At 56.1% G+C, this 21,360-nt stretch overlaps 1 protein-coding gene across 4 annotated transcripts in view; it reads left to right on the top strand.

Annotated features, from left to right (window-relative positions):
* Window positions 1–537: 537 nt before the first annotated feature.
* BTBD2 (BTB domain containing 2) overlaps window positions 538–21,360 on the top strand; it is a 31,154-nt gene continuing 10,331 nt past the window's right edge. Inside the window, exons 1-2 of one of the 4 annotated variants that reach the window (XM_030934895.1) lie at window positions 538–963; window positions 21,101–21,220. In XM_030934895.1, the coding sequence (XP_030790755.1) occupies window positions 569–963; window positions 21,101–21,220 (515 nt within the window). In that variant the 5' untranslated portion in view covers window positions 538–568. Of the gene's footprint in view, window positions 964–1,143; window positions 1,167–18,245; window positions 18,251–21,100; window positions 21,221–21,360 lie in introns of those variants that run through there. The other 3 variants (XM_030934896.1, XM_030934898.1, XM_030934897.1) reach the window with 3 other exon arrangements.

The raw sequence follows: 21,360 nt of genomic DNA, 5'->3' as shown, positions 1-21,360 counted from the left end.
CCACCACCTGGGTCCAGGGTCTGGGATCTAGAAGCCGGGGTCTGAAGTCTGGGGTTGAGTCTGGGATCTAGGATTCAAGGTCCGAGGCCTGGGGTCCCGCACTGAGGTCTGTGCTCGAGTGTTTAGAATCCCCGGTCTGGAGTCCGGGACCTGGACCCCAAATTCTGGACCTCGGTCTGGAGTCTGGGCTTCAGGTCAGGATGCTTAGGGAGTGGAGCCAGAGGGTCTCTCACCAGCCCCTCCCCTCTGCAGGCCCCTCCTCCTCTTCCCTCTCCTCTCCGTCCCTCCCTCCCCTCCCCTGCAACACCCTCCCCATTCCCCTCCCCTCCCTCCTCCCCTTTCCTCCCTTCTCCCCTCCCCCTCCCTCCTCCCCTCCCTCCCCTCTCCCTCCTCCCCTCCCTCCTTCCTCCTTCCCTTCCCCTCCCTCCTCTCCTCCCTCCTCTCCCCTCCTTCTTTCTCCTCCCTCGTCCCTCCCTCCTCCTCCCTTCCTCCTCTCCTCCCTCCCTCCTCCCTCCCTCCTCTTCCCTCCCTCCCTCCTCCCCTCCCCCGCCCGCGCCGCAGCGACAAAATGGCGGCGGGTGGGAGCGGCGGGCGCGCGTCGTGCCCGCCGGGGGTCGGGGTCGGCCCGGGCGTGGGGGGCAGCCCCGGGCCCAGTGCCAACGCCGCCTCCGTCCCGGCCCCCGGCAACGCGGCCGCCGCCGCCGCCGCCGCCGCCGTCCCCGGGCCGACCCCGCCCGCCCCGCCGGGCCCCGGGACAGACGCGCAGGCCGCGGGCGCGGAGCGGGCGGAGGAGGCGGCGGGCCCGGGGGCGGCGGCGCTGCAGCGCGAGGCCGCGTACAACTGGCAGGCCAGCAAGCCCACCGTGCAGGAGCGCTTCGCCTTCCTCTTCAACAACGAGGTGCTGTGCGACGTGCACTTCCTGGTGGGCAAGGGGCTCAGCTCGCAGCGCATCCCTGCGCACAGGTGGGCGCCCCGACCCCGCCAGCCCCGGCCCCGATCCTCCCGGCCTGCTTCCCGGGCCCTGCACCGGAGGCCCTGCACCCCTGTGTTCCCGAGACCCCTGCACCCCTTCGGCCCCAGAACTCCTGCACCCCTCCGTCCCCGGGCCCTGCACCCCGCTCTCCGCGGGACCGCTGCACCCCTGCAGCCTCAGGCCCCGAACCCAGGTCGGTGTGCACCTAATGCCCTGCACCCCTCTGTCCCTGGCACCCCTGCACCCCCCGGCCCTGAACCCGACCCGGCCTTTACCCTGGGGCCTGCACCCCTCCATCCCCAGACTCCACCCAGTTCCCTGGGCTCTGCACCCCTCTGTCCCTGCCACCCTGCACCTCTCTGTCCCCAGACCCCACCCGGCCTGCACTCTGGGCCTCTGCACCCCTGCATCCCCAGGACTCCCTGGATTCTCCACCCCTGGTTTGTGTCCCCAGCCTGTTCCCCGGGACCCCAGGCCTTGTACCCCTGGGACCCCTGCTCTCCTCCATCCCTGGACCCACCCAGCCTGCACTCCGAGACCCTCTGTTCCTGGGACCCTCCAGCTTGGCTTGCACCTGGGGCCCCTGGGCCCCTCCATCCTCAAACCTCACCCAGCCTGCACCCCCGGACCCTGGATACCCCATGTCCAGGACCCTCCACCCCTGGACCTCACCCCTCCGTGCACCTCAGGTCCCCAGACACCTCTGCCCCCAGATCCCCTGGCCCCTCCACCTCTGGCGGAAACCCCTGCCTGCACCCCGGACCCCTCCATCCCTCTACCCCAACCGGCCTGCATTCCTGGGTCCTCTCCATGCTCTGGCCCTACACCCCTACCCACCACCCCTGAGACCCTCCAACCCTGGGACATGTACTCCCATCTGCTCCTCCATTCCAGGACCCCAACCCACTGTCCCTAGGACCTGCATCCCAGGATGCGTGACTCCTCCACTCTCACCTGAGCCCCCCACCATCCCCAGTCCTCACCACCTCAGTCCGTAACCCCCAACCTATGACCCCTGAACTCCAGGACCCCTCCCTCCAGGGGTCCTGCTATTTCCTCCACCCCCACCCGTGACCCCCAAGACCCCTCCCTCTTCCCCCACCATCCAGGGACCCTGGCGCTCCCACCCGCACCCCCGTGCCCCAAGACCCGTGGGCCTTGCTCCCCCCCCGTGTCATCCCCGCTGCCTCCAGAGCCACTAACCGCCACTGGAGGCCCCCAGGCTCAACACATGATCTCGATCAGAGACCCTCAAACCATGCCGCTCCCCTCCAGGGATACCCCTGCCTGCCCTGCAGTCCAGATAGTAGACTACCATCCACAGCCACTCAGCCCCAGACCTCCACCTCAGCCAGAGACCCCGGGCCCTGCCGCCTCCCACTTCAGTGACCACTCGCCTCCAGCTCCGCCACTGCCAGGCTCCTGACCCTGGGCCCTGCAGGAGGCTGCCTCCCCTGGGCCCTGCCACCCCCTGTACCACATTCTATGACCCCCTGCCACCAGGCCACCACCCTAGACCCCCGCCCAGACTCCCACCTTTCAGCCCTTCCAACCCAGAGACCCCCAGCTCCGGGATCCCTCTCTCCCCAGCCCCCAGGCCTCCTTTCTGGGAAAGAAGCGGGTTTGGTCCAGTATCTGTCTCTGCCAGTGTGCCAGGCACTGGCCCCAGGTCCCAGGTTCCCCCCACTCCCGGGTCCCCCTTACCCTGCCCCTCATTGGTCGGGGGGCAGGGGCTGGGTTTTCTTGCTGCAGGGCCTGGAGGGGGAGGGTCCTGCCCTCCCTTCTGACCTTCGGGTGCTTTTGTTAACCTGTTCTGGCTTCTTCCTGGGTGTTTATGGGCAGCTGGGTCTCTTCTGGTGGGGTCCTGCCCCTGGATGGTTCCAGGACCTCCTGTGGCTCGTGCCGTCCCTGTCGCTGTCCCTGTCGCTGTCGTCCTTAGCTGCTGGGCCTCCCCTAGCTTGGAGTGGGGGGCGGTGGGTTTGCCCCCTCCACCTGGGTTGTCTTCGTGCTCTTTGGGGAGGGGCAGGTTGGTTGCAGCTGGAACTCACCCCGCAGCAGGTGTAGTTGGAGAACCCCAGGCTTTCTGTTTGAGGGGGCAGGTGGGGCCCCTTGAGCGCCGGCTGACCTTGGGACATGTACGCGATTGCACTTGAGGGACTGCTGGCTCGGTTGCAAAGTGGGGAGGATAGAGGCAGGACAAGGACCCCTTGGAGAAAAGTAGGCCAGGGGTCTGCGCCTGGGGGGCTCAGGAGAGGGCAGTGAGGCCCAGCGGGAGGTGGCAGCGAGGTCAGGTGGGCGGGCCTGGGACAGCAGACCCTCGACGTGGGGTTAGGGGTGTGGACCCTCACTCAGCTCAAATCCAAGTACAACTTTTGACTCCCACGAACTTAGCTAGGAACTTAACTAGGAACGGCTTCTCACCGACCGGAGGCCTTGTGAGGACACCTGGTCTGTGCACACCCGCTTCCTGTTCTCGCAATAACGGAGGCTGGAGACCAGAAAGTATATTCAGAAAAGCCTGAGGGGCCGGGCGTGGGGGCTCACGCCTGGAATCCCAGCACTTTGGGAGGCTGAGGCGGGTGGATCACCCGAGGTCAGGAGATCGAGACCAGCCTCTCCAACACAGTGAATCCCTGTCTCCACAAAAATACAAAAATTAACCGGGCGTGGTGGCGCACGTCTGTAATCCCAGCTACTCAGGAGGCTGAGGCAGGAGAATCTCGTGAACCCAGGAGGCAGAGTTTGCAGGGAACAGAGATTGCGCCACTGCACTCCAGCCCAGGCGACACAGTGACACTGCATCTCAAAAAAATAAAAATAAAGGACAGGCTGGGCGTGGTGGCTCACGCCGGTAATCCCAGCACTTTGGGAGGCCGAGGCAGGTGAATCGTGAGGTCAGGAGTTCAAGACCATCCTGGCCAACATGGTGAAACCCCATCTCTACTAAAAATACAAAAAATTAGCTGGGCATGGTGGTGGGCACCTGTAATCCTAACTACTCGGGAGGCTGAGGCAGGAGAATGACTTGAACCTGGGAGGCAGAGGTTGCAGTGAGCCAAGACTGCGCCATTGCACTCCAGCCTGGGCGACAAGAGCGAGACTCTTTCTCAAAAAAAAGGAAAAAGAAATGAAAGGAGAAAACCTGTTTGCTGTTCACACAGTGGAAGTGACCATCATGAAGGCCTCTGTCCTTGTGTTCATATTGAGGGCTGAGGAGGGAGGAGGAGCAGGAGGGTGGGTCTCTCTGTGTTGGGGGTGGCAGAGGTGGAAGGGGAGGCAGGGGAGGCCGGCACCCTTGGGGCAACCTATATTGGAAAAATTAATGTGTGAGTGGACTCATGCAGTTCAAAACCGCCTTGTTCGAAGGTCATCTGTATTTCCTTAGCATTTCAGGAGGGCTGGAAATGGAGAGGGGGCACTGACCTGGTCCAGAACAGCCCCCTGAGCAAGTGATGTTGACGGGGAAATGCCGTGCCTCTGGCTCAGGGATGGAAGGCCCAGAGCCCAGAGGAGCTGGGCAAGTGGGAGTCATGGCAAGGCCAGAGCAGGAGGAGTGAGGGAAGCCCTGTGGCCCAGCATGACCAGATCTGTGTTGAGGGTGGAATGCGCCGTGGAGGGGCCCAGGAGTGAGGCTGGGGAGCAGCAGCTACAGACTCCGGGCGGGAGACAGCGGGGGGCTCGGTGGGGATGCAGAATTGAGGGGTAGAGGATGCAGGTCCTCTTTGGAGGAAGCCAGTTCCTGTGGCCAGGAGAGGAAGCAACTTGGCAGGTGAGGGCTTGGGGGGCTGCAGCGGGGGTCCCCAGACTGCCGGCTGGAGTATCATAAGCCAGGACAGGCTCAGGAGGGACAAGTACTGGCTTGGATGTGTTTGCGGCACCTAGGGCTGAGAGGTCTGCAGAGCAGTGCGTCCCAAGTGCCCTGTGCCTCAGATTCCATGCCTGTGAAACGGGGTCACTCAGACACGTCTGTCCCAGGACTGTGGGAACAAACGGACCCGATGCAGTGCTGACAGCCACAGGCCACACGGCAGATAGAAAACAGCAGTTGAGGCCAGGCGCAGTGGCTCACGCCTGTAATCCCAGCACTTTGGGAGGCCGAGGCAGGTGGACACCTGAGGTCAGGAGTTCGAGACCAGCCTGGCCAACATGGCAAAACCCCGTCTCTACTAAAAATACAAAAATTAGCCGGGCGTGGTGGCGCCCACCTGCAATCCCAGCTACTAGGAGGCCGAGGCAGGAGAATCGCTTGAATCTGGAAGGCAGAAATTGCAGTGAGCGGAGATCACAGCACCTCACTCCAGCCTGGGTGACAGGGCGAGACTCCATCTTGATAAAAAAAGCTGGGGGTACGTCGGGAAGAACTGGAGGTGCTGGAATAAAGCCTGGAGTTTAATGATAAGCGGAGAGGGGCCGGGGCCTTGCCGGCTGTGGGGAGAGCAGGTGGCCTGGACTTGGGCATGGTCCCTGGCTGGGGTGCAGGGTGAGCTGAGACATGGCAGAGAAGAGGCTGGGAGCAGGCCTTGGCAGTGGCCCCAGTGTCTGGGACCGTAGCACAGGGGTTGGCATTTGTGCTGGGGAGGAGGCCAGGGGTTGCACGTGGCTTCTAGGCTGTTCCCCGGTCCTGGATGAGCACCCGTCCCATCTCACCGTGCTGGAACCTGGTACACAGTAGGCATGCAATGATTATGCATTGAGTGATCTGGGGGGGTTAAACATCTGATTCTCTCCTGGGGCTCCAAGGGAGGACTGAAGATCTCCAGGGTTGCACTTTGGTAGAGGTACACATCGGCCGGTCCCATGAAGTTAGTATCTAAAATACCTTTTTTTTCTTTTTTTTTGAGATCGACTCTCACCCTGTCGCCCAGGCTGGAGTGCAGTGGTGAGATCTCACTTCACTGCGACCTATGCCTCCTGGACTCAAGTGATTCTGGTGCCTCAGCCTCCCAAGTAGCTGGGACTACAGGTGCCCAACACCACGCATGGCTAATTTTTTTTTTTTTTTTTTTTTGAGGCAGAGTCTCGCTCTGTCGCCCAGGCTGGAGTGCAGTGGCGCAATTTCGGCTCACTGGAAACTCCACCTCCCGGGTTCACGCCATTCTCCTGCCTTAGCCTCCTGAGTAGCTGGGACTACAGGCGCCCGCCACCACGCCTGGCTAATTTTTTTATATTTTTAGTAGAGACGGGGTTTCACCGTGTTAGCCAGGATGGTCTCGATCTCCTGACCTCGTGATCCGCCCGTCTCGGCCTCCCAAAGTGCTGGGATTACAGGCTTGAGCCACCGCGCCCGTCCCCGGCTAATTTTTTGTATTTTTTTTAGTAGAGATGGGATTTCACCATGTTAACCAGGATATTCTTGATCTCCTGACCTTGTGATCTGCCTGCCTCGGCCTCCCAGAGTACTCAGATTACAGGCGTGAGCCACTGCGCCTGGCCAATTTTTGTATTTTTAATAGAGATGGGGTTTTGCCATGTCGGCCAGGCTGGTCTCGAACTCCTGACCTTAAGTGATCCACCCACCCCAGCCTCCCAAAGTGCTGGGAGTGGAAGCATGAGCCACTGCACGTGGCCTTCCCCCCGACTTTTTTTTTTTTTTTTGAGACAGAATCTTGCTGTGTTGCCCAGGCTGGAATAGTGGTGTGATCTCTGCATGCCGCAGCCTTCAGCTCCCTGGCTCAGGTGATTCTCCTGTCGCAGCGTCCTGAGTAGCTAGGATTACAGGTGCGTCCCACTACGCCTGGCTAATTTTTGTATTTTTAGTAGAAACAGTATTTCTGTCTTGTTGCCCAGGCTGGTGGTGAACTCCTGAGCTCAGGTGATCCACCCACCTTGGCCTCCCAAAGTGCTGAGATTATAGGCACCCAGCCTAAAATATCTTTATTCACTCTGTCACGGAACTGTCAGCAATGTAGCGAGGTCTAGAAATAGGACAGTCTGGCTGGGCACGGTGGATCACGCTTAGTATCCCAGCACGTTGGGATCATGAGGTCGGGAGTTCGAGACCAGCCTGGCCAACATGGTGAAACTCCGTCTCTACTAAAAATACAAAAAATTAGCCTGGCGTGATGGTGGGCACCTGTAATCCCAGCTACTCGGGAGGCTGAGGCAGGAGAATGGCTTGAACCTCCAGCCTGGGCGACAGAGCAAGACTCTGTCTTAAAAAAGAAAAAAAAAAAAAAAAAAACCACATACACAAAAATTAGCCAGGCGTGGTGGTGGGCACCTGTAGTCCCAGCTACTGGAGAGGCTGAGGCAGGAGAATCGTTTGAACCCGGGAGGTGGAGATTGCAGTGAGCCAAGATTGCACCATTGCACTCCAGCCTGGGCGACAGAGCGAGACTCTGTCTTGGGAAAAAAAAAAAAAAGGTAGAACAGCGCGCTCTGGGGTTTCCTGTCTCATTGCCTCCGTTGTGAACCCTTATTCCGATAACGCGTTGTTTGATGATTGCTGCTTCACGGTATGTTTTGAGAACTGGCCACCAAATTCTTCCCAACTGTATTCTTTGTGAAGACTTTTCAGGCTGAGTGCAGTGGCTCACATCTGTCATCCCAGCACTTTGGGAGACTGAGGTGACAGGATCACTTGACCCCAGGAGTTCAAGACCAACCTGGCCAATAGAGCGAGACCTCATTACTTGAACATGGTGGTGTGCGCCTGTGGTCCCTGCTACTTAGGAGGCTCAGGTAGGAGGATCACCTTAGCCTGGGAGGTCGCCGCTGCAGTGAGCCATGATCCCACCACTGCACTCCAGCCTGGGTGATAGAGTGAGACTCTGTCTCTAAAAATAAAATAAAATAGGCCGGGCGCGGTGGCTCAAGCTTGTAATCCCAGCACTTTGGGAGGCTGAGGCAGGTGGATCACCTGAGGTCAGGAGTTCGAGACCAGCTTGGCCAACACAGTGAAACTCTGTCTGTACTAAAAATACAAAAATTACCCAGGCATGGTGGTGTGCGCCTGCTACTCGGGAGACTGAGACAGGAGAATCGCTTAAACCTGGGAGGCGGAGGTTATGGTGAGCTGAGATCGTACCACTGCACTCCAGCCTGGGCAAGAGAGCAAGACTCCACCTAAAAAAAAAAAAACATACCGGGCGCAGTGGCTCACCCCGGTAATCCCAGCACTTTGGGAGGCTGAGGCAGGCGGATCACCTGAGGTCAGGAGTTTGAGACCAGCCTGGCCAACATGGTAAAACCCTGTCTCTACTAAAAATACAGAATTAGCCAGGCGTGGTGGCAGGCACCTGGCATTCCAGCTACTCGGGAGGCTGAGGCAGGAGAATCACTTGAACCTGGGAAGCAGAGGTTGTGGTGAGCCGAGATCGTGCCATTGCACTCCAGCCTGGGCAACAAGAGTAAAACTCCGTCTCAAAAAAAAAAGACTTTCTCAGCTGGTCTGACACATTTACTCTTCTAGAATCAGTCACCCACATCCAACCATCTGTCCACCCTACAGATACTCATTGAAATACAATGCTGGCTACAGGAAGTGACTATGACAGAAAAACATCTCCTTCCTTGTGAAGCTTATATTCTGTGATTTATTATTATTATTATTATTATTTTTGAGACGGAGTCTCACTGTGTCGCCCAGGCTGGAGTACAGTGGTGCGATCTCGGCTCACTGCAAAGCTCTGCCTCCCGGGTTCCAGCAGTTCTCCTGCCTCAGCCTCCCGAGTAGCTGGGATTACAGGTAGCCGCCACCACGCCGGCTAATTTTTCTATTTTTAGAGACGGGGTCTTGCCATGTTGGCTGGGCTGGTGTCGAATTCCTGACCTCAGGCTATCCTCGGCCCTCCCAAAGTACTGGGATTGCAGGTGTGAGCCACCACGCCCGGCCTGAGGTGGGAAGATCTTTTGAAGCCAAGAGTTTGCTACCAGTGTGGGCAACATAGTGAGACCTTGCCTATGTAAAACAAAACCAAAACAGGTAAAAGACCCAGGTGCCAGCAAGTTCATGTGAGGGGTCAGAGAGTAAATATTTCTGGCAGGCCATACTGTCTCAGTTGCAACTACTTAATTCTGCTGTAGCAGCACAAAAAGTCATAAATCAACAACATGTAAATGAGCAAGAATAGCTGTATTCTAATAAAACTTTATTGGCCCGGTGCGGTGGCTCACACCTGTAATCGTGGCACTTTGGGAGGCCGAGGTGGGAGGATCACCTCAGGTCAGGAGTTCAAGACCAGCCTGGCCAACATGGTGATACCCCATCTCTACTAAAAATACAAAAATTGGCCAGGCACGGTGGCTCACGCCTGTAATCCCAGCACTTTGGGAGGCCGAGGCAGGTGGATCATGAGGTCAGGAGTTCAAGACCAGCCTGGCCAAGATGGTAAAACCCCGTCTCTACAAAAAATACAAAAATTAGCCGGGTGTGGTGGCGGGCGCCTGTAATCCCAGCTACGTGGGAGGCTGAGGCAGGAGAATTGCTTGAACCTGGGCAGCAGAGGTTGCTGCGAGCCGAGATCGCACCACCGCAATCCAGCCTGGGTGATAGAGTGAGACTGTGTCTCAAAAAAATAAAAAATAAAAAAATTAGCCGGGCATGGTGGTGGGCACCTGTAATCCCAGCTACTCAGGAGGCTGAGGCAGGAGAATCGCTTGAATCTGGGAGGAGGAGGTTGCAGTGAGCTGAGATAGTGCCAGTGCACTCCAGCCTGGTTAACAAGAGCGAAAACTCTGTCTCAAAAAAAAAAAGCTTTATTTACGAAAAACAAGTGGTGGGTCCGATTCACTCGAAGGGCCGTAGTTTGCCAGCCCTTGGCCTGTGGTGCCTGATGGTCTTGAGAATCAGTTTGTCAAATGATAAAGGAATTGATCAAGGCGAACTGGTCTTTCTAAAGACATAAATTACATGTTAAGGTTTTGATTTAGTTGTTGTGCAGCTCAGTGGTGCGATCTTGGCTCACTGTAACCTCCGGCTCCTGGGTTCAAGCAATTCTCTTGCTTCAGCCTCCTGAATAGCTGGGGTTACAGGTGCCCGCTGGCATACTAGGCTGATTTTTTTGTATTTTTAGTAGAGATGGGGTTTCACTATGTTGGCCAAGCTGGTCTCGAACTCCTGACCTCGTGATCTACACACCTCAGTCTCCCAAAGTGCTGGGTGGGATATCATGAGACACTGCGCCCAGCCTGAAAGCTGTAGATTTTTGCATGTTTTGTTTTTTTTTCTGAGATGGAGTCTTGCTCTGTCACCAGGCTGGAGTGCGGTGGTGCGATCTCAGCTCACTACAAGCTCCGCCTCCCGGGTTCACGCCATTCTCCTGCCTCAGCCTCCCGAGTAGCTGGCATGTTTACTTTTATCTGGTTTGAAGTGTTTCTTCCTGAAGCCTTGTTAGGTTTAACAGTTTCTCAGTGGGTTCTGTGGTCTTGTGCGCTGCAGTAGAGTATCCTGTAGTAACGGGGGTGGTTTGGATCTGAGCTGTCCAATACTAGACACTCATGTGGCCAGTAAGGACTACAGATGTGGACAGCGTGACCCCGCAGTGGAATACTGAAATCAGCTGAATTTGGATTTAGATTTAAATAGCCATGTATGGCTAGTATTGACCCCTTGGACTCTTAGACTTTAAAATTTTTTTTTTTTTTTTTTTTTTTTTTTTTTTTGAGGAGTCTCACTCTGTCGCCCAGGCTGGAGTGCATTGGCGCAGTCTTGGCTCACTGCAAGCTCCGCCTCCTGGGTTCACGCCATTCTCCTGCCTCAGCCTCCTGAGTAGCTGGGACTACAGGCACCCGCCACCACGTGCGGCTAATTTTTTGTATTTTTAGTGGAGAAAGTGTTTCACCATGTTAGCCAGGATGGTCTTGATCTCCTGACCTTGTGATCCGCCCACCTCAGCCTCCCAAAGTGCTGGGATTACAGGCGTGAGCCACTGCACCTGGCTAAAAAATAATTTTAAGGGCCGGGCACAGTGGCTCACACCTGTAATCCCAGCACTTTGGGAGGCCGAGATGGGCAGATCACGAGGTCAAGGGATAGAGACCATCCTGGCTAACACGGTGAAACCCCGTCTCTACTAAAAAAATCCAAAAATTTAGCTGGGTGCGGTGGCGGCGCCTGTAGTGCTGGCTACATGGGAGGCTGAGGCAGGAGAATGGCGTGAAACCGCTGAGGCGGAGCTTGCAGTGAACCGAGATCACGCCACTGCACTCCAGCATGGGCAACAGAGCGAGACTCCGTCTCAAAAAAAATAATAATTATATTTTAAAAATTAGCCAGGCATGGTGGTGCACGCCCCAGTCTCAGGTACTCAGGAGGCTGAGGGAGGAGGATCTCTTGAGCCCGGGAAGTCAAGCCTGCAGTGAGCTGTGGTCAGTGTCACACCACTGCTCTCCAGCCTGGGTGACAAAGTGAGACCCCGTCTCAAAAAAGAAAATGTTAAACATCAGGGTCATTCCACTCCGAGGCATTTATGCAAGAGAAGGGGAATGTAGGGCCTCACACAGCGTCGTGCATGAGTGCTCAGGGTGGCACGGTTCACAGTAGCTCAAAACTGGAAAACCCGCAGATCAGCCGGTGAGTGCATAAACAAACCGCGGCCCACAGATTCTGTGGAATTTGACAGTCAAAAGAATTCCTTTAGGCCGGGTGCAGTGGCTCACGCCTGTAATCCCAGCACTTTGGGAGGCCAAGGCGGGTGGATCACTTGAGGTCAGGAGATCAAGACCAGCCTAGGCAACATGACGAAACCCTATCTCTACTAAAAGTACAAAAAATAACCAGATGTGGTGGTGCATGCCTGTAATCCCAGCTGCTCGGGTGGCCGAGGCAGGAGAATCACTTGAACTTGGGAGACAGGTTGCAGTGAGCCGAGATTGCACCACTGCACTCTAGCCCAGGCGATACAGCAGGACTCCATCTCAAAAAATATATATTTTTTGTGGAGATGCGGTCTTTCTATTTTGCCGAGGCTCGTCTCAAACTCCTGGGCTCAAGTGATCCTCCTGCCTCAGCCTCCCAAAGTGCTGGGATTACAGGCATGAGCCACGACTCCTGGCCTTATTTTATTTTAGATTCAGGGAGTATATGTGAAGGTTTGTTACGTGAACCCTAAATATTTGAGACAGGTCTGAAGTCAATTTAGAAAGTTTATTTTGCCTGGCTGGGTACGGTGGCTCGCACGTGTAATCCCAGCACTTTGGGAGGCCAAGGCAGGCGGATCACCCGAGGTCAGGAGTTTGAGACGAGCCTGGACAACATAGAGAAACCCTATCTCTACTAAAAATACAAAATTAGCCAGGCGTGGTGGCACATGCCTGTAATCCCAGCTACTCAGGAGGTTGAGGCAGGAGAATTGCTTGCACCCGGGAGGCAGATTTTGTGGTGACCCGAGATCGCACCATTGCCCTCCAGCCTGGGTGACAAGAGCAGAAACTCCGTCTCCAAACAACAAAGAAAACAGTTCATGGTCGGGCGCGGTGGCTCAAGCCTGTAATCCCAGCACTTTGGGAGGCCGAGACGGGCGGATCACGAGGTCAGGAGATCGAGACCATCCTGGCTAACACGGTGAAACCCCGTCTCTACTAAAAATACAAAAACTAGCCTGGCGAGGTGGCGGGCGCCTGTAGTCCCAGCTACTCGGGAGGCTGAGGCAGGAGAATGGCGTAAACCCGGGAGGCGGAGCTTGCAGTGAGCTGAGATCTGGCCATTGCACTCCAGTCCGGGCGACAGAGCGAGACTCCGCCTCAAAAAAAAAAAAAAAAAAAAGAAAACAGTTCATTTTGCCACCATGAAGGAGGCCCTGACGGTATGTTCCCAAGGTGGTCGGGGCACAGCTTGCTTTTAAACATGTTAGGGGGACATGAGACATCAGTCAGTAGATGTAAGATGCACGTTGGTTCGGTCCAGAAAGGGGGGAAGCTCTTAACGGGGAGGGGGCTTCCAGGTCATAGGTGAGAGACGGACCATTGCATCGTTTTGAGTTTCTGATGAGCCTTTCCAAAGGCAGTGATGCATTTCTCTCTGAGCAGAGGGATGGCTGAGTTCTCTGTCCTTTGTCCGCACGGAATTTGCTTGTGGACAGATGGGGAGGGAGGTATGTAGCCTTTTCATCTTAGTGGCTGTCTTTTTAAGGAATAGAACAGGAGGCCGGTTTGCCCTAAGCGGTTTCCAGCTTGATTTTTTCCTTTTCCCTTTGGCTTAGTGATTTTGGGGTCCAGAGATTCGTGTCTCTCTCTCTCTGTCTCTCTTTTCTTTCCCTCCCTCCCTTTCTTTCTTTCTTTTTCTTTTCTTTCTTTCTTTCTTTTTTTTTTTTTTTTTTTTGAGACAGAGTCTGGCTCTGTCGCCCAGGCTGGAGTGCAGTGGCCGGATCTCGGCTCACTGCAAGCTCCGCCTCCTGGGTTCACGCCATTCTCCTGCCTCAGCCTCCAGAGTAGCTGGGACTACAGGCGCCCGCCACCTCGCCCGGCTAGTTTTTTGTATTTTTTTTTAGTAGAGACGGGGTTTCACCGTGTTAGCCAGGATGGTCTCCATCTCCTGACCTCGTGATCCACCCGTCTCAGCCTCCCAAAGTGCTGGGATTACAGGCTTGAGCCACCGCGCCCGGCTTTCTTTTCTTTCTTTTTCTTTTCTTTCTTTGTCTCTCTCTCTCTTTTTTTTTTTTTTTTTTTTTTTTTGACGGAGTTTTGCTCTTGTTGCCCAGGCTGGAGTGCAGTGGTGGGATCTTGGCTCACCACAACCTCTGCCTCCCGGGTTCAAGCAATTCTCCTGCCTCAGCCTCCCGAGTAGCTGGGATTACAGGCATGCATCACCACACCTGGCTAACTTTGTATTTTTAGTAGAGATGGGGTTTCTCCATGTTGGTCAGGCTGGTCTTGAACTCCCAACCTCATGTGATCGCCCACCTTGGCCTCCCAAAGTACTGGGATTACAGGTGTGAGCCACTGCGCCTAACCTTTTTTTTTTTTTTTTTTTTTGAGACAGAGTCTTGCCCTGTCACCCAGGCTGGAGTGCAGTGGCGTGATCTCAGCTCACTGCAGCCTCCACCTCCCGGGTTCAAGCTATTCTCCTACCTCAGCCTCCTGAGTAGCTGGGATTACAGGCATGTGCCACTGTGCCTGGCTAATTTTTGCATTTTTTTTTAGTAGAGATGGGGTTTCACCATGTTGGCCAGGCTGGTCTTGAACTCCTGACCTTGTGATCTGCCTCCCTCGGCCTCCCAAAGTGCTGGGATTACAGGGGTGAGCCCCTGCACCCGGCCTATGTGTGACTAATTTTTAAACTTTTTGTAGAAAAAAAGGCAAGGCGGAGTCTTGCTGCATGGCCCAGTCTGGTCTCCAGCTCTTGGGCTCAAGCGATCCTCCTGTCTTGGTCTCCCAAAGTGGCATCTTTCTTCTGATGTTGATGTAGCCACTTCGGCTCTCATGGTTTCATGGTTTCTCTTATTATTATTAATTTTTTTTTTTGAGATGGAGTCTTGCTCTGTTGCCCAGGCTGGAGTGCAGTGGCGCAATCTCGGCTCACTGCCACCTCCACCTCCTGGGTTCACGCCATTCTCCTGCCTCAGCCTCCCGAGTAGCTGGGACTACAGGCGCCCGCCACCATGCCTGGCTAATTTTTTTATATTTTTAGTGGAGACAGGGTTTCACCGTGTTAACCAGGATGGTCTCAATCTCCTGACCTCGTGATCTGCCCGCCTCAGCCTCCCAAAGTGCTGGGATTACAGGTGTGAGCCACCGCGCCCCGCCTTGGCTCTCATGGTTTCTCTTTGGGTGTAAAGGAAAATCTGTTTTTACTCCTCACGGTGCTTCTGGCACCAAGTGTGTGGGTTTTCCACAGCACGTGATTTCTTCATTCTTGTGGACACAAACTGGGCATCCTACTTAAATTGAGACGATCCCTCACACTCACCACCCATAGTGGGCACAGACCCCACAGGTGCTCATCTGAGCCCCATGCCACCCATGTCAGATGCCTGTTGCAGGGGCAGGTCCCCAGGTGACCCACACTTCTCCCTGACTAAAATCAGGAGTCCCACAACTCCGTCCTTGAGCTTGATAATTAGCCATAACAGCTCACAGAACTTCGAGAAATAGTTACCAGTTTGCCCATAATTGCAGCGCTTCGGGAGGCTGAACTGGGAGGATCGCTTGAGCCCAGGCGTTTTGAGGCCAACCTGGACAACGTAGCAAGTCCCTGTCTGTATAAAACAGTTAACAATTAACTGGGCTTTGTGGCTTATGTGTGTGGTCCCAGCTACTGGGAGGCTGAAGTGGGAGAATTACTTGAGCCCAGGAGGTTGAGGCGGCAGTGAGCTATGATCGTGCCACTGCATTCCAGCCTGGGTGACAGAGTGAGACCACATCTGTAAAAACTAAAAATAAAAATGAGATAAAGATTTAATAAAGGACATCTCTTCCAGGCGCGGTGGCTCACACCTGTAATCCCAGCACTTTGGGAGGCAGAGGCAGGAGGATCATCTGACGTCAGGAGTTCGAGACCATCCTGGCCAACGTGGTGAAACCCTGTCTCTACTAAAAATACAAAAATTAGCCAGGTGGGGTGGCGGGCACCTGGAGTCCCAGCTACTCGAGAGGCTGATGCAGGAGACTCACTGGAACTCGGGAGGTGGAGGTTGCAATGAGCCAAGATCTCACCACTGCACTCCAGCCTGGGTGACAGAGGGAAACTCCATCTCAAAAAAATAATAATAAAAAATAAATAAATGGCCAGGTGCGGTGGCTCATGCCTGTAATCCCAGCACTTTAGGAGGCCGAGGAGGGTGGATCACTAGGTCAGGAGTTCGAGACCAGTCTGGCCAACATGGTGAAATCCAATCTCTACTAAAAATACAAAAATTAGCCAGGTGGGGTGGCGGGCGCCGCTAATCCCAGCTACTCGAGAGGCTGATGCAGGAGACTCACTGGAACTCGGGAGGCGGAGGTTGCAGTGAGCCGAGATCGTGCCACTGCACTCCAGTCTGGGCGACAGAGTCTCGTCTAAAAAAAAACAAAAACTGGCCGGGTGTGGTGGCTCAAGCCTGTAATCCCAGCACTTTGGGAGGCCGAGAGGGATGGATCACGAGGTCAGGAGATCGAGACCATCCTGGCTAACACGGTGAAACCCCGTCTCTACTAAAAATACAAAAAACTAGCCGGGCGAGGTGGCGGGCACCTGTAGTCCCAGCTACTCTGGAGGCTGAGGCAGGAGAATGGCGTGAACCCGGGAGGCGGAGCTTGCAGTGAGCTGAGATCGCGCCACTGCACTCCAGCCTGGGCGACAGAGCGAGACTCCGTCTCAAAACAAAAAAACGAGGACATCTTGCAGCCAGACGAAGAGGTTCACAGGTCCAGAGGGTATCAGCACCCGTACCTGTGTCCTGTGGGCTCAGGGCAGCCACCCTCACGGCACATGGACAAAATCACCAGCTTGGAAGCTCTGAGCCCTGTGGTTTAGGGCTCTTCATGGAGGTTCCATTGCGTAGATTAAATCATGGAATCATTGGCCCTTTGTGCACCATGCAGTTCTTTAGGTCTTTTTTTTTTTTTTTTTTTCTTGAGACGGAGTCTCGCTCTGTCACCCAGGCTGGAGTGCAGTGACCGGATCTTGGCTCACTGCAAGCTCCACCTCCCGGGTTTATGCCATTCTCCTGCCTCAGCCTCCCGAGTAGCTAGGACTACAGGCGCCCACCACCTCGCCCGGCTAGTTTTTCCGTATTTTTTTTAGTAGAGACGGGGTTTCACCGGGATAGCCAGGATGGTCTCGAACTCCTGACCTCGTGATCCGCCCGTCTCGGCCTCCCAAAGTGCTGGGATTACAGGCTTGAGCCACCGCGCCCGGCCAGTTCTTTAGGTCTTTAACGTGTTTTCTTTTCTTTTTGAGACAGAGTTGCACTCTTGCTGTCCAGGCTTGAGTGCAGATCTCGGCTCACTGCCACCTCTGCCTCCTGGGTTTTTTTTTTTTTTTGAGACGGAGTCTCACTCTTGTAGCCCAGGCTGCAGTGCAGTGGCACGATCTCAGCTCACTGCAGCCTCTGCCTCCACGATTCAAGCTATTCTCCTGCCTCAGCCTCCTGAGTATCTGGGATTATGGGTGCCACCACGCCCGGTTAAGTTTTTGTATTTTTAGTAAAGATGGGGTTTCACTGTATTAGCCAGGATGGTCTCGATCTCCTGACCTTGTGATCCACCTGCCCTGGCCTCCCAAAGTGCTGGGATTACAGGTGTGAGCCACCATGCCTGGCTAATTTTTTTCTTTTTTTTTTTTTTTTTTTGAGACGGAGTCTCACTCTGTCGCTCAGGCTGGAGTGCAGTGGCGCGATCTTGGCTCACTGCAATCTCCGCCTCCCAAGTTCACGCCATTCTCCTGCCTCAGCCTCCTGAGTAGCTGGGACTACAGGTACCTGTCACTACACCCGGCTGATTTTTTTGTATTTTTATTAGAGACGGGGTTTCACCGTGTTAGCCAGGATGGTCGTGATCTCCTGACCTTTTGATCTGCCCGCCTCAGCTTCCCAAAGTGCTGGGATTACAGGCATGAGCCACCACACCTGGCCCTGGCTAATTTTTGTATTTTTAGTAGAAATGGGGTTTCACCATGTTAGCCAGGCTGGTCTCGAACTCCTGATCTTAGGTGATCTGCCCGCCTCAGCCTCCCAAAATGCTGGGATGACAGGCATGAGCCACCACGCCCGTCCCCCATCCTACGTTCTGTCTCTTGAATCTGAGGACTCTGGGCACCTCCTAGGAATGGATCACACAGGATTTGTCCTTCTCTGCCTGGTGTCTCTCATAGAGCGTGACATCCTCAAGGTGCATCTGTGTCAGGTCCTGCATCAGAGCCTCGTTTCTGTTTGTGGCTGGGTCGTGTTCCGGCGCGTGGGTGGCTGCGCCGTGTCTGTCGATGGACACTGGTCGTTTCCTCTGCTGGGAGTTGGGAATTGTGCTGCCGTGAGCAGTTGTGGACGTGTTTTTGTGTGGCCATGTGTTCTCGATTTGTTTGAAAGGGGAAGGGGTTCCAGACACATGAAGTGGGGCCGGCCAGGCCAGGAGTGGGGCTGGGTGCTCACGGTGGGCAGAGGAGGCAGTCGCGGTGCCCGGGCGTTGGAAGGCCCATGGGGGTGTCTCCAGGGAGGGGCTTGGTGTTGGAGAAGCCCCTGCCTTGGAGGCCGGCAGAGCTGCCTGGGGACCTGCCCATGTCAGAGGGGCTCCCTGATTCCCATCTGTGCATGCCGGGCCCACTTTAGTGCCTCCTGCTTTCTGCTTTTGAACCCTCCTCAAAGGCTTTCCCCACAGCAGACCAAGATGCATTTTTAAATCAAGAAAGAGAAGTCCCACGCACAGGTACTCTATTTCTGGAACATCATGTGGGAGGGAAGCGTTTGTCCTAGGTCACCGGCTGTGGGTGATGGTGGCGCAGGGCCCTGAGGCCTGGGCCCCCCGAGGATGCAGCCAGGAGGGCAGACGGGCGGGCGGCAGTCCCAACGCCCACACACTGGGGGTCAAACTCAGTGGGTTCATCCTCTGCCAGTCCTGGAGCCCAGGATCATGGATCAGGGCATCCCAGGGCAGTGCTCCCTCTAGAGGCTCAAGGGAGGATCCTCCTGCCCCACCCAGCTTCTGGGGGCTCCAGATGTCCTTGGCCTGTAGCCGAGTCGCTCCAGTCCCTGCGTGTCTCCATGCAGACACCCACTCTGTTTCTTTTTTTTTTTTTTTTGAGATGGAGTCCCGCTCTATCACCCAAGCAGGAGCGCAATGGCGCAATCTGAGCTCACTGCAACCGCTGATCCCCAGGTTCAAGCGATTCTCCTGCCTCAGCCTCCTGAGTAGCTGGGATTACAGGCGCCCGCCACCATGCCTGGCTAATTTTTGTATTTTTAGTAGAGATGGGGTTTCACCATGTTGGCCAGGCTGGTCTCAAACTCCTGACCCCACGTGATCTGCCTGCCTTGGCCTCCCAAACTGGTGGGATTACAGGCATGAGCCACTGCCTCTGGCTTTTTTTTTTTTTTTTTTTTTGAGACCGGGTCTTGTTCTGTCACCCAGGCTGGAGTGCAATGGCACAATCCTGGCTCTCTGAATCCTTGACCTCCTGGGCTCAAGCAGTCCTGCCTCAGCCTCCTGGGTAGGTAGTATTGCAGTTGCTCACCACCATCTCTGGCTAATTTTCAATGTTTTTGTAGAGATGGGGTCTCACTGTGTTGCCCAGGTTAGTTTCAAACTCCTGGGCTCAAGCGATCCTCCCGCCTTGGCCTCCCACATGCTGGAATGACAGGCCTGGGCCACCGTGCCCGGCCCGTGTCTCCTTCTTCCAAGGACACCAGCCACTGGTTAGGGCCTACCTTCCCCGGCACCTTCATCCTGACTCATGGTGTTAGCACGGGCCTGTTTCCACGGGGCTCGCGTTCCGAGGTTCCGGGCGGATGTGGACGCTGTGGTCGGGACCCGTGTGGAAGCCACTGCCTTGGTTGCTGACCCGGCTCTCGGGCGCAGTCAAGCCCTGGGCTGGACTGGATGGGCTGAGGGCCTGCGGGGGCGGCGCGTTTGGTGGGAGGAGAGTGAGGAGCTTCTCCCCGGAAGGCGGCGGCTTTCCCAGGAGCTGTGTGGAGGTCGCCCAGCGGGGCCTGGAGGTGGAGCCGTGCAGGAGTGAGAAGCAGGTCCCATCCGGGCGGAACCACCTGCAGCTCCGGAGCTTTCCGGGCGGGGAGAGGCTGTTGAGAGCCGGCGTTTGCTGGGGTGGGAGCCGTGGAAGGGGACAGGTGGGGAAGAGGTGGCGCAGGGACCGCCACGTCCTAGGGCAGGTGCTCCGCTGCACGACTTCGCGAGCGTCTATGTACCCGCCCCGCGAGTGTCTGTGCCCCCGCTGAGTATCCGGGACCCCCCATGCCGAGTGTCTGGGACCCCCTATGCTGTGTGTGATCCCAGCCCCCTGGGAGGCCATCATGGCGGCAGGCCCTGGGGACCGTACATGGACAGCACAGAATGGCGTCTTGAGCCTGGGAGCCGGGGAGTCCGCGCCCCATACAGACCTGGCCAAACGCGGCTTCAGAGCCGGCTCTGGCGGAGGCTCGGGAGGCACCAGCAGCCTTCCTGTGCCCACCGCACCCTCCTGCCTGTTGCGATACGGAGGATCTGAGCCACTGAGTGGGTCCCATAGGCAGCCTGTGCGCCACACGGGGCAGAACCCACAGCGTCCTCACAGCCACCGCTTTCCCAGCTGGGGCCGCCCCGGTGCCTCCTAACGCTCCTCCCATGCTCCTGCTGTTCCCTGGGCCTCGATGCCCTTCCCCACCGGCGTAGCGGCTCAGATGACCCCACAAGGCTTCCCTGGGCCTTGTGTTCCCAACAGGACCACGCTCCTCTCTCTTCCCTCACTCAGTGGGGGCTGTTCGGCCACTTGGTCCTTGTCTGTCTCCCTCAGGCCAGGCCCTGTGCCTGTAGCTGACTCCCGGGGAAGGTGCGTGCCGATGAGGGAATGCGTGAGCAGGAAAGTGAGAGAGAGTAGACGAGTGTGTGAATCAATGAGTGAATAGTGAGGCTGAATAAGTGGATGAGTGCATGTGGGAATGAACGAACGTGTGTGTGTCAGTGGGTGAATGAGTGAATAAATTCACGTGTTGGATGAATGAGTGAGCGAATGAGTGCGATTAATGAGAAAGTGAGTGAATGAGAAAGTCAATGAATGCGTGTCATAAATGAGCGGGTGAATGCATGCCCATGGGAATGCATCAGTGGGTCAATGAATGCATGTGTGGATGAATGAATGAGTGCATGTGTATGAGTGAGTGAGCCTACACGGAAATGAATGAGTTAATGAATGAACATGTGAATGAATGAGCGAGTGAATGAACGCATTTGTGAATGAATGCGTGCGTGCATGTGGGAATGCGTGAATGAGTGTGTGCCTGACGCCTGGAAGGAAAGAGGATGGTGAGGGCTGGCAGAGTGTGAGGCCCTGTGTGGCCCAGGGCGTGGTCCCAGCCCTGTCTGTCCTTGCCGTGGGTCCATCTGCATCACCCTCCTGGCTGTCCCAGGCCCCTTCCAGAAGCCTCTGCCATCAGGGGCCCTGGCACATGCCTGCTGGGGGCTGGCGGGGAGCCCTGGTCGGGTGGTCACCCAGGATACCGGGCAGGCCCTCCCCGCCATGGGGTGGCGGCCATGGGGTTAACCAGGGCCTCCTCTCTCCTGTGCCAGGTTTGTGCTGGCTGTGGGCAGCGCTGTCTTTGACGCCATGTTCAACGGGGGAATGGCCACAACGTCCACAGAGATCGAGCTGCCCGACGTGGAACCCGCTGCCTTCCTCGCACTGCTCAAGTAACGCTTCCGGATGCTTCCTGCTGGGGAGCCGGGCGGCGGGAGGTGGACCTCAGAGAACGTAGACCCTGTCTGACACCAGCTCAGAGGCCCTGGCTTGGTGGAGATTTCTGCAACTGTGTTCCTGTGCAGTGAGGTGT

Source organism: Rhinopithecus roxellana, chromosome 8 (genome assembly GCF_007565055.1).
Source record: "Rhinopithecus roxellana isolate Shanxi Qingling chromosome 8, ASM756505v1, whole genome shotgun sequence".
NCBI lineage: Eukaryota > Metazoa > Chordata > Mammalia > Primates > Cercopithecidae > Rhinopithecus > Rhinopithecus roxellana.
Note: the sequence above shows the minus strand (reverse complement) of the source record. Positions and strands in the feature narration are given on the sequence as shown.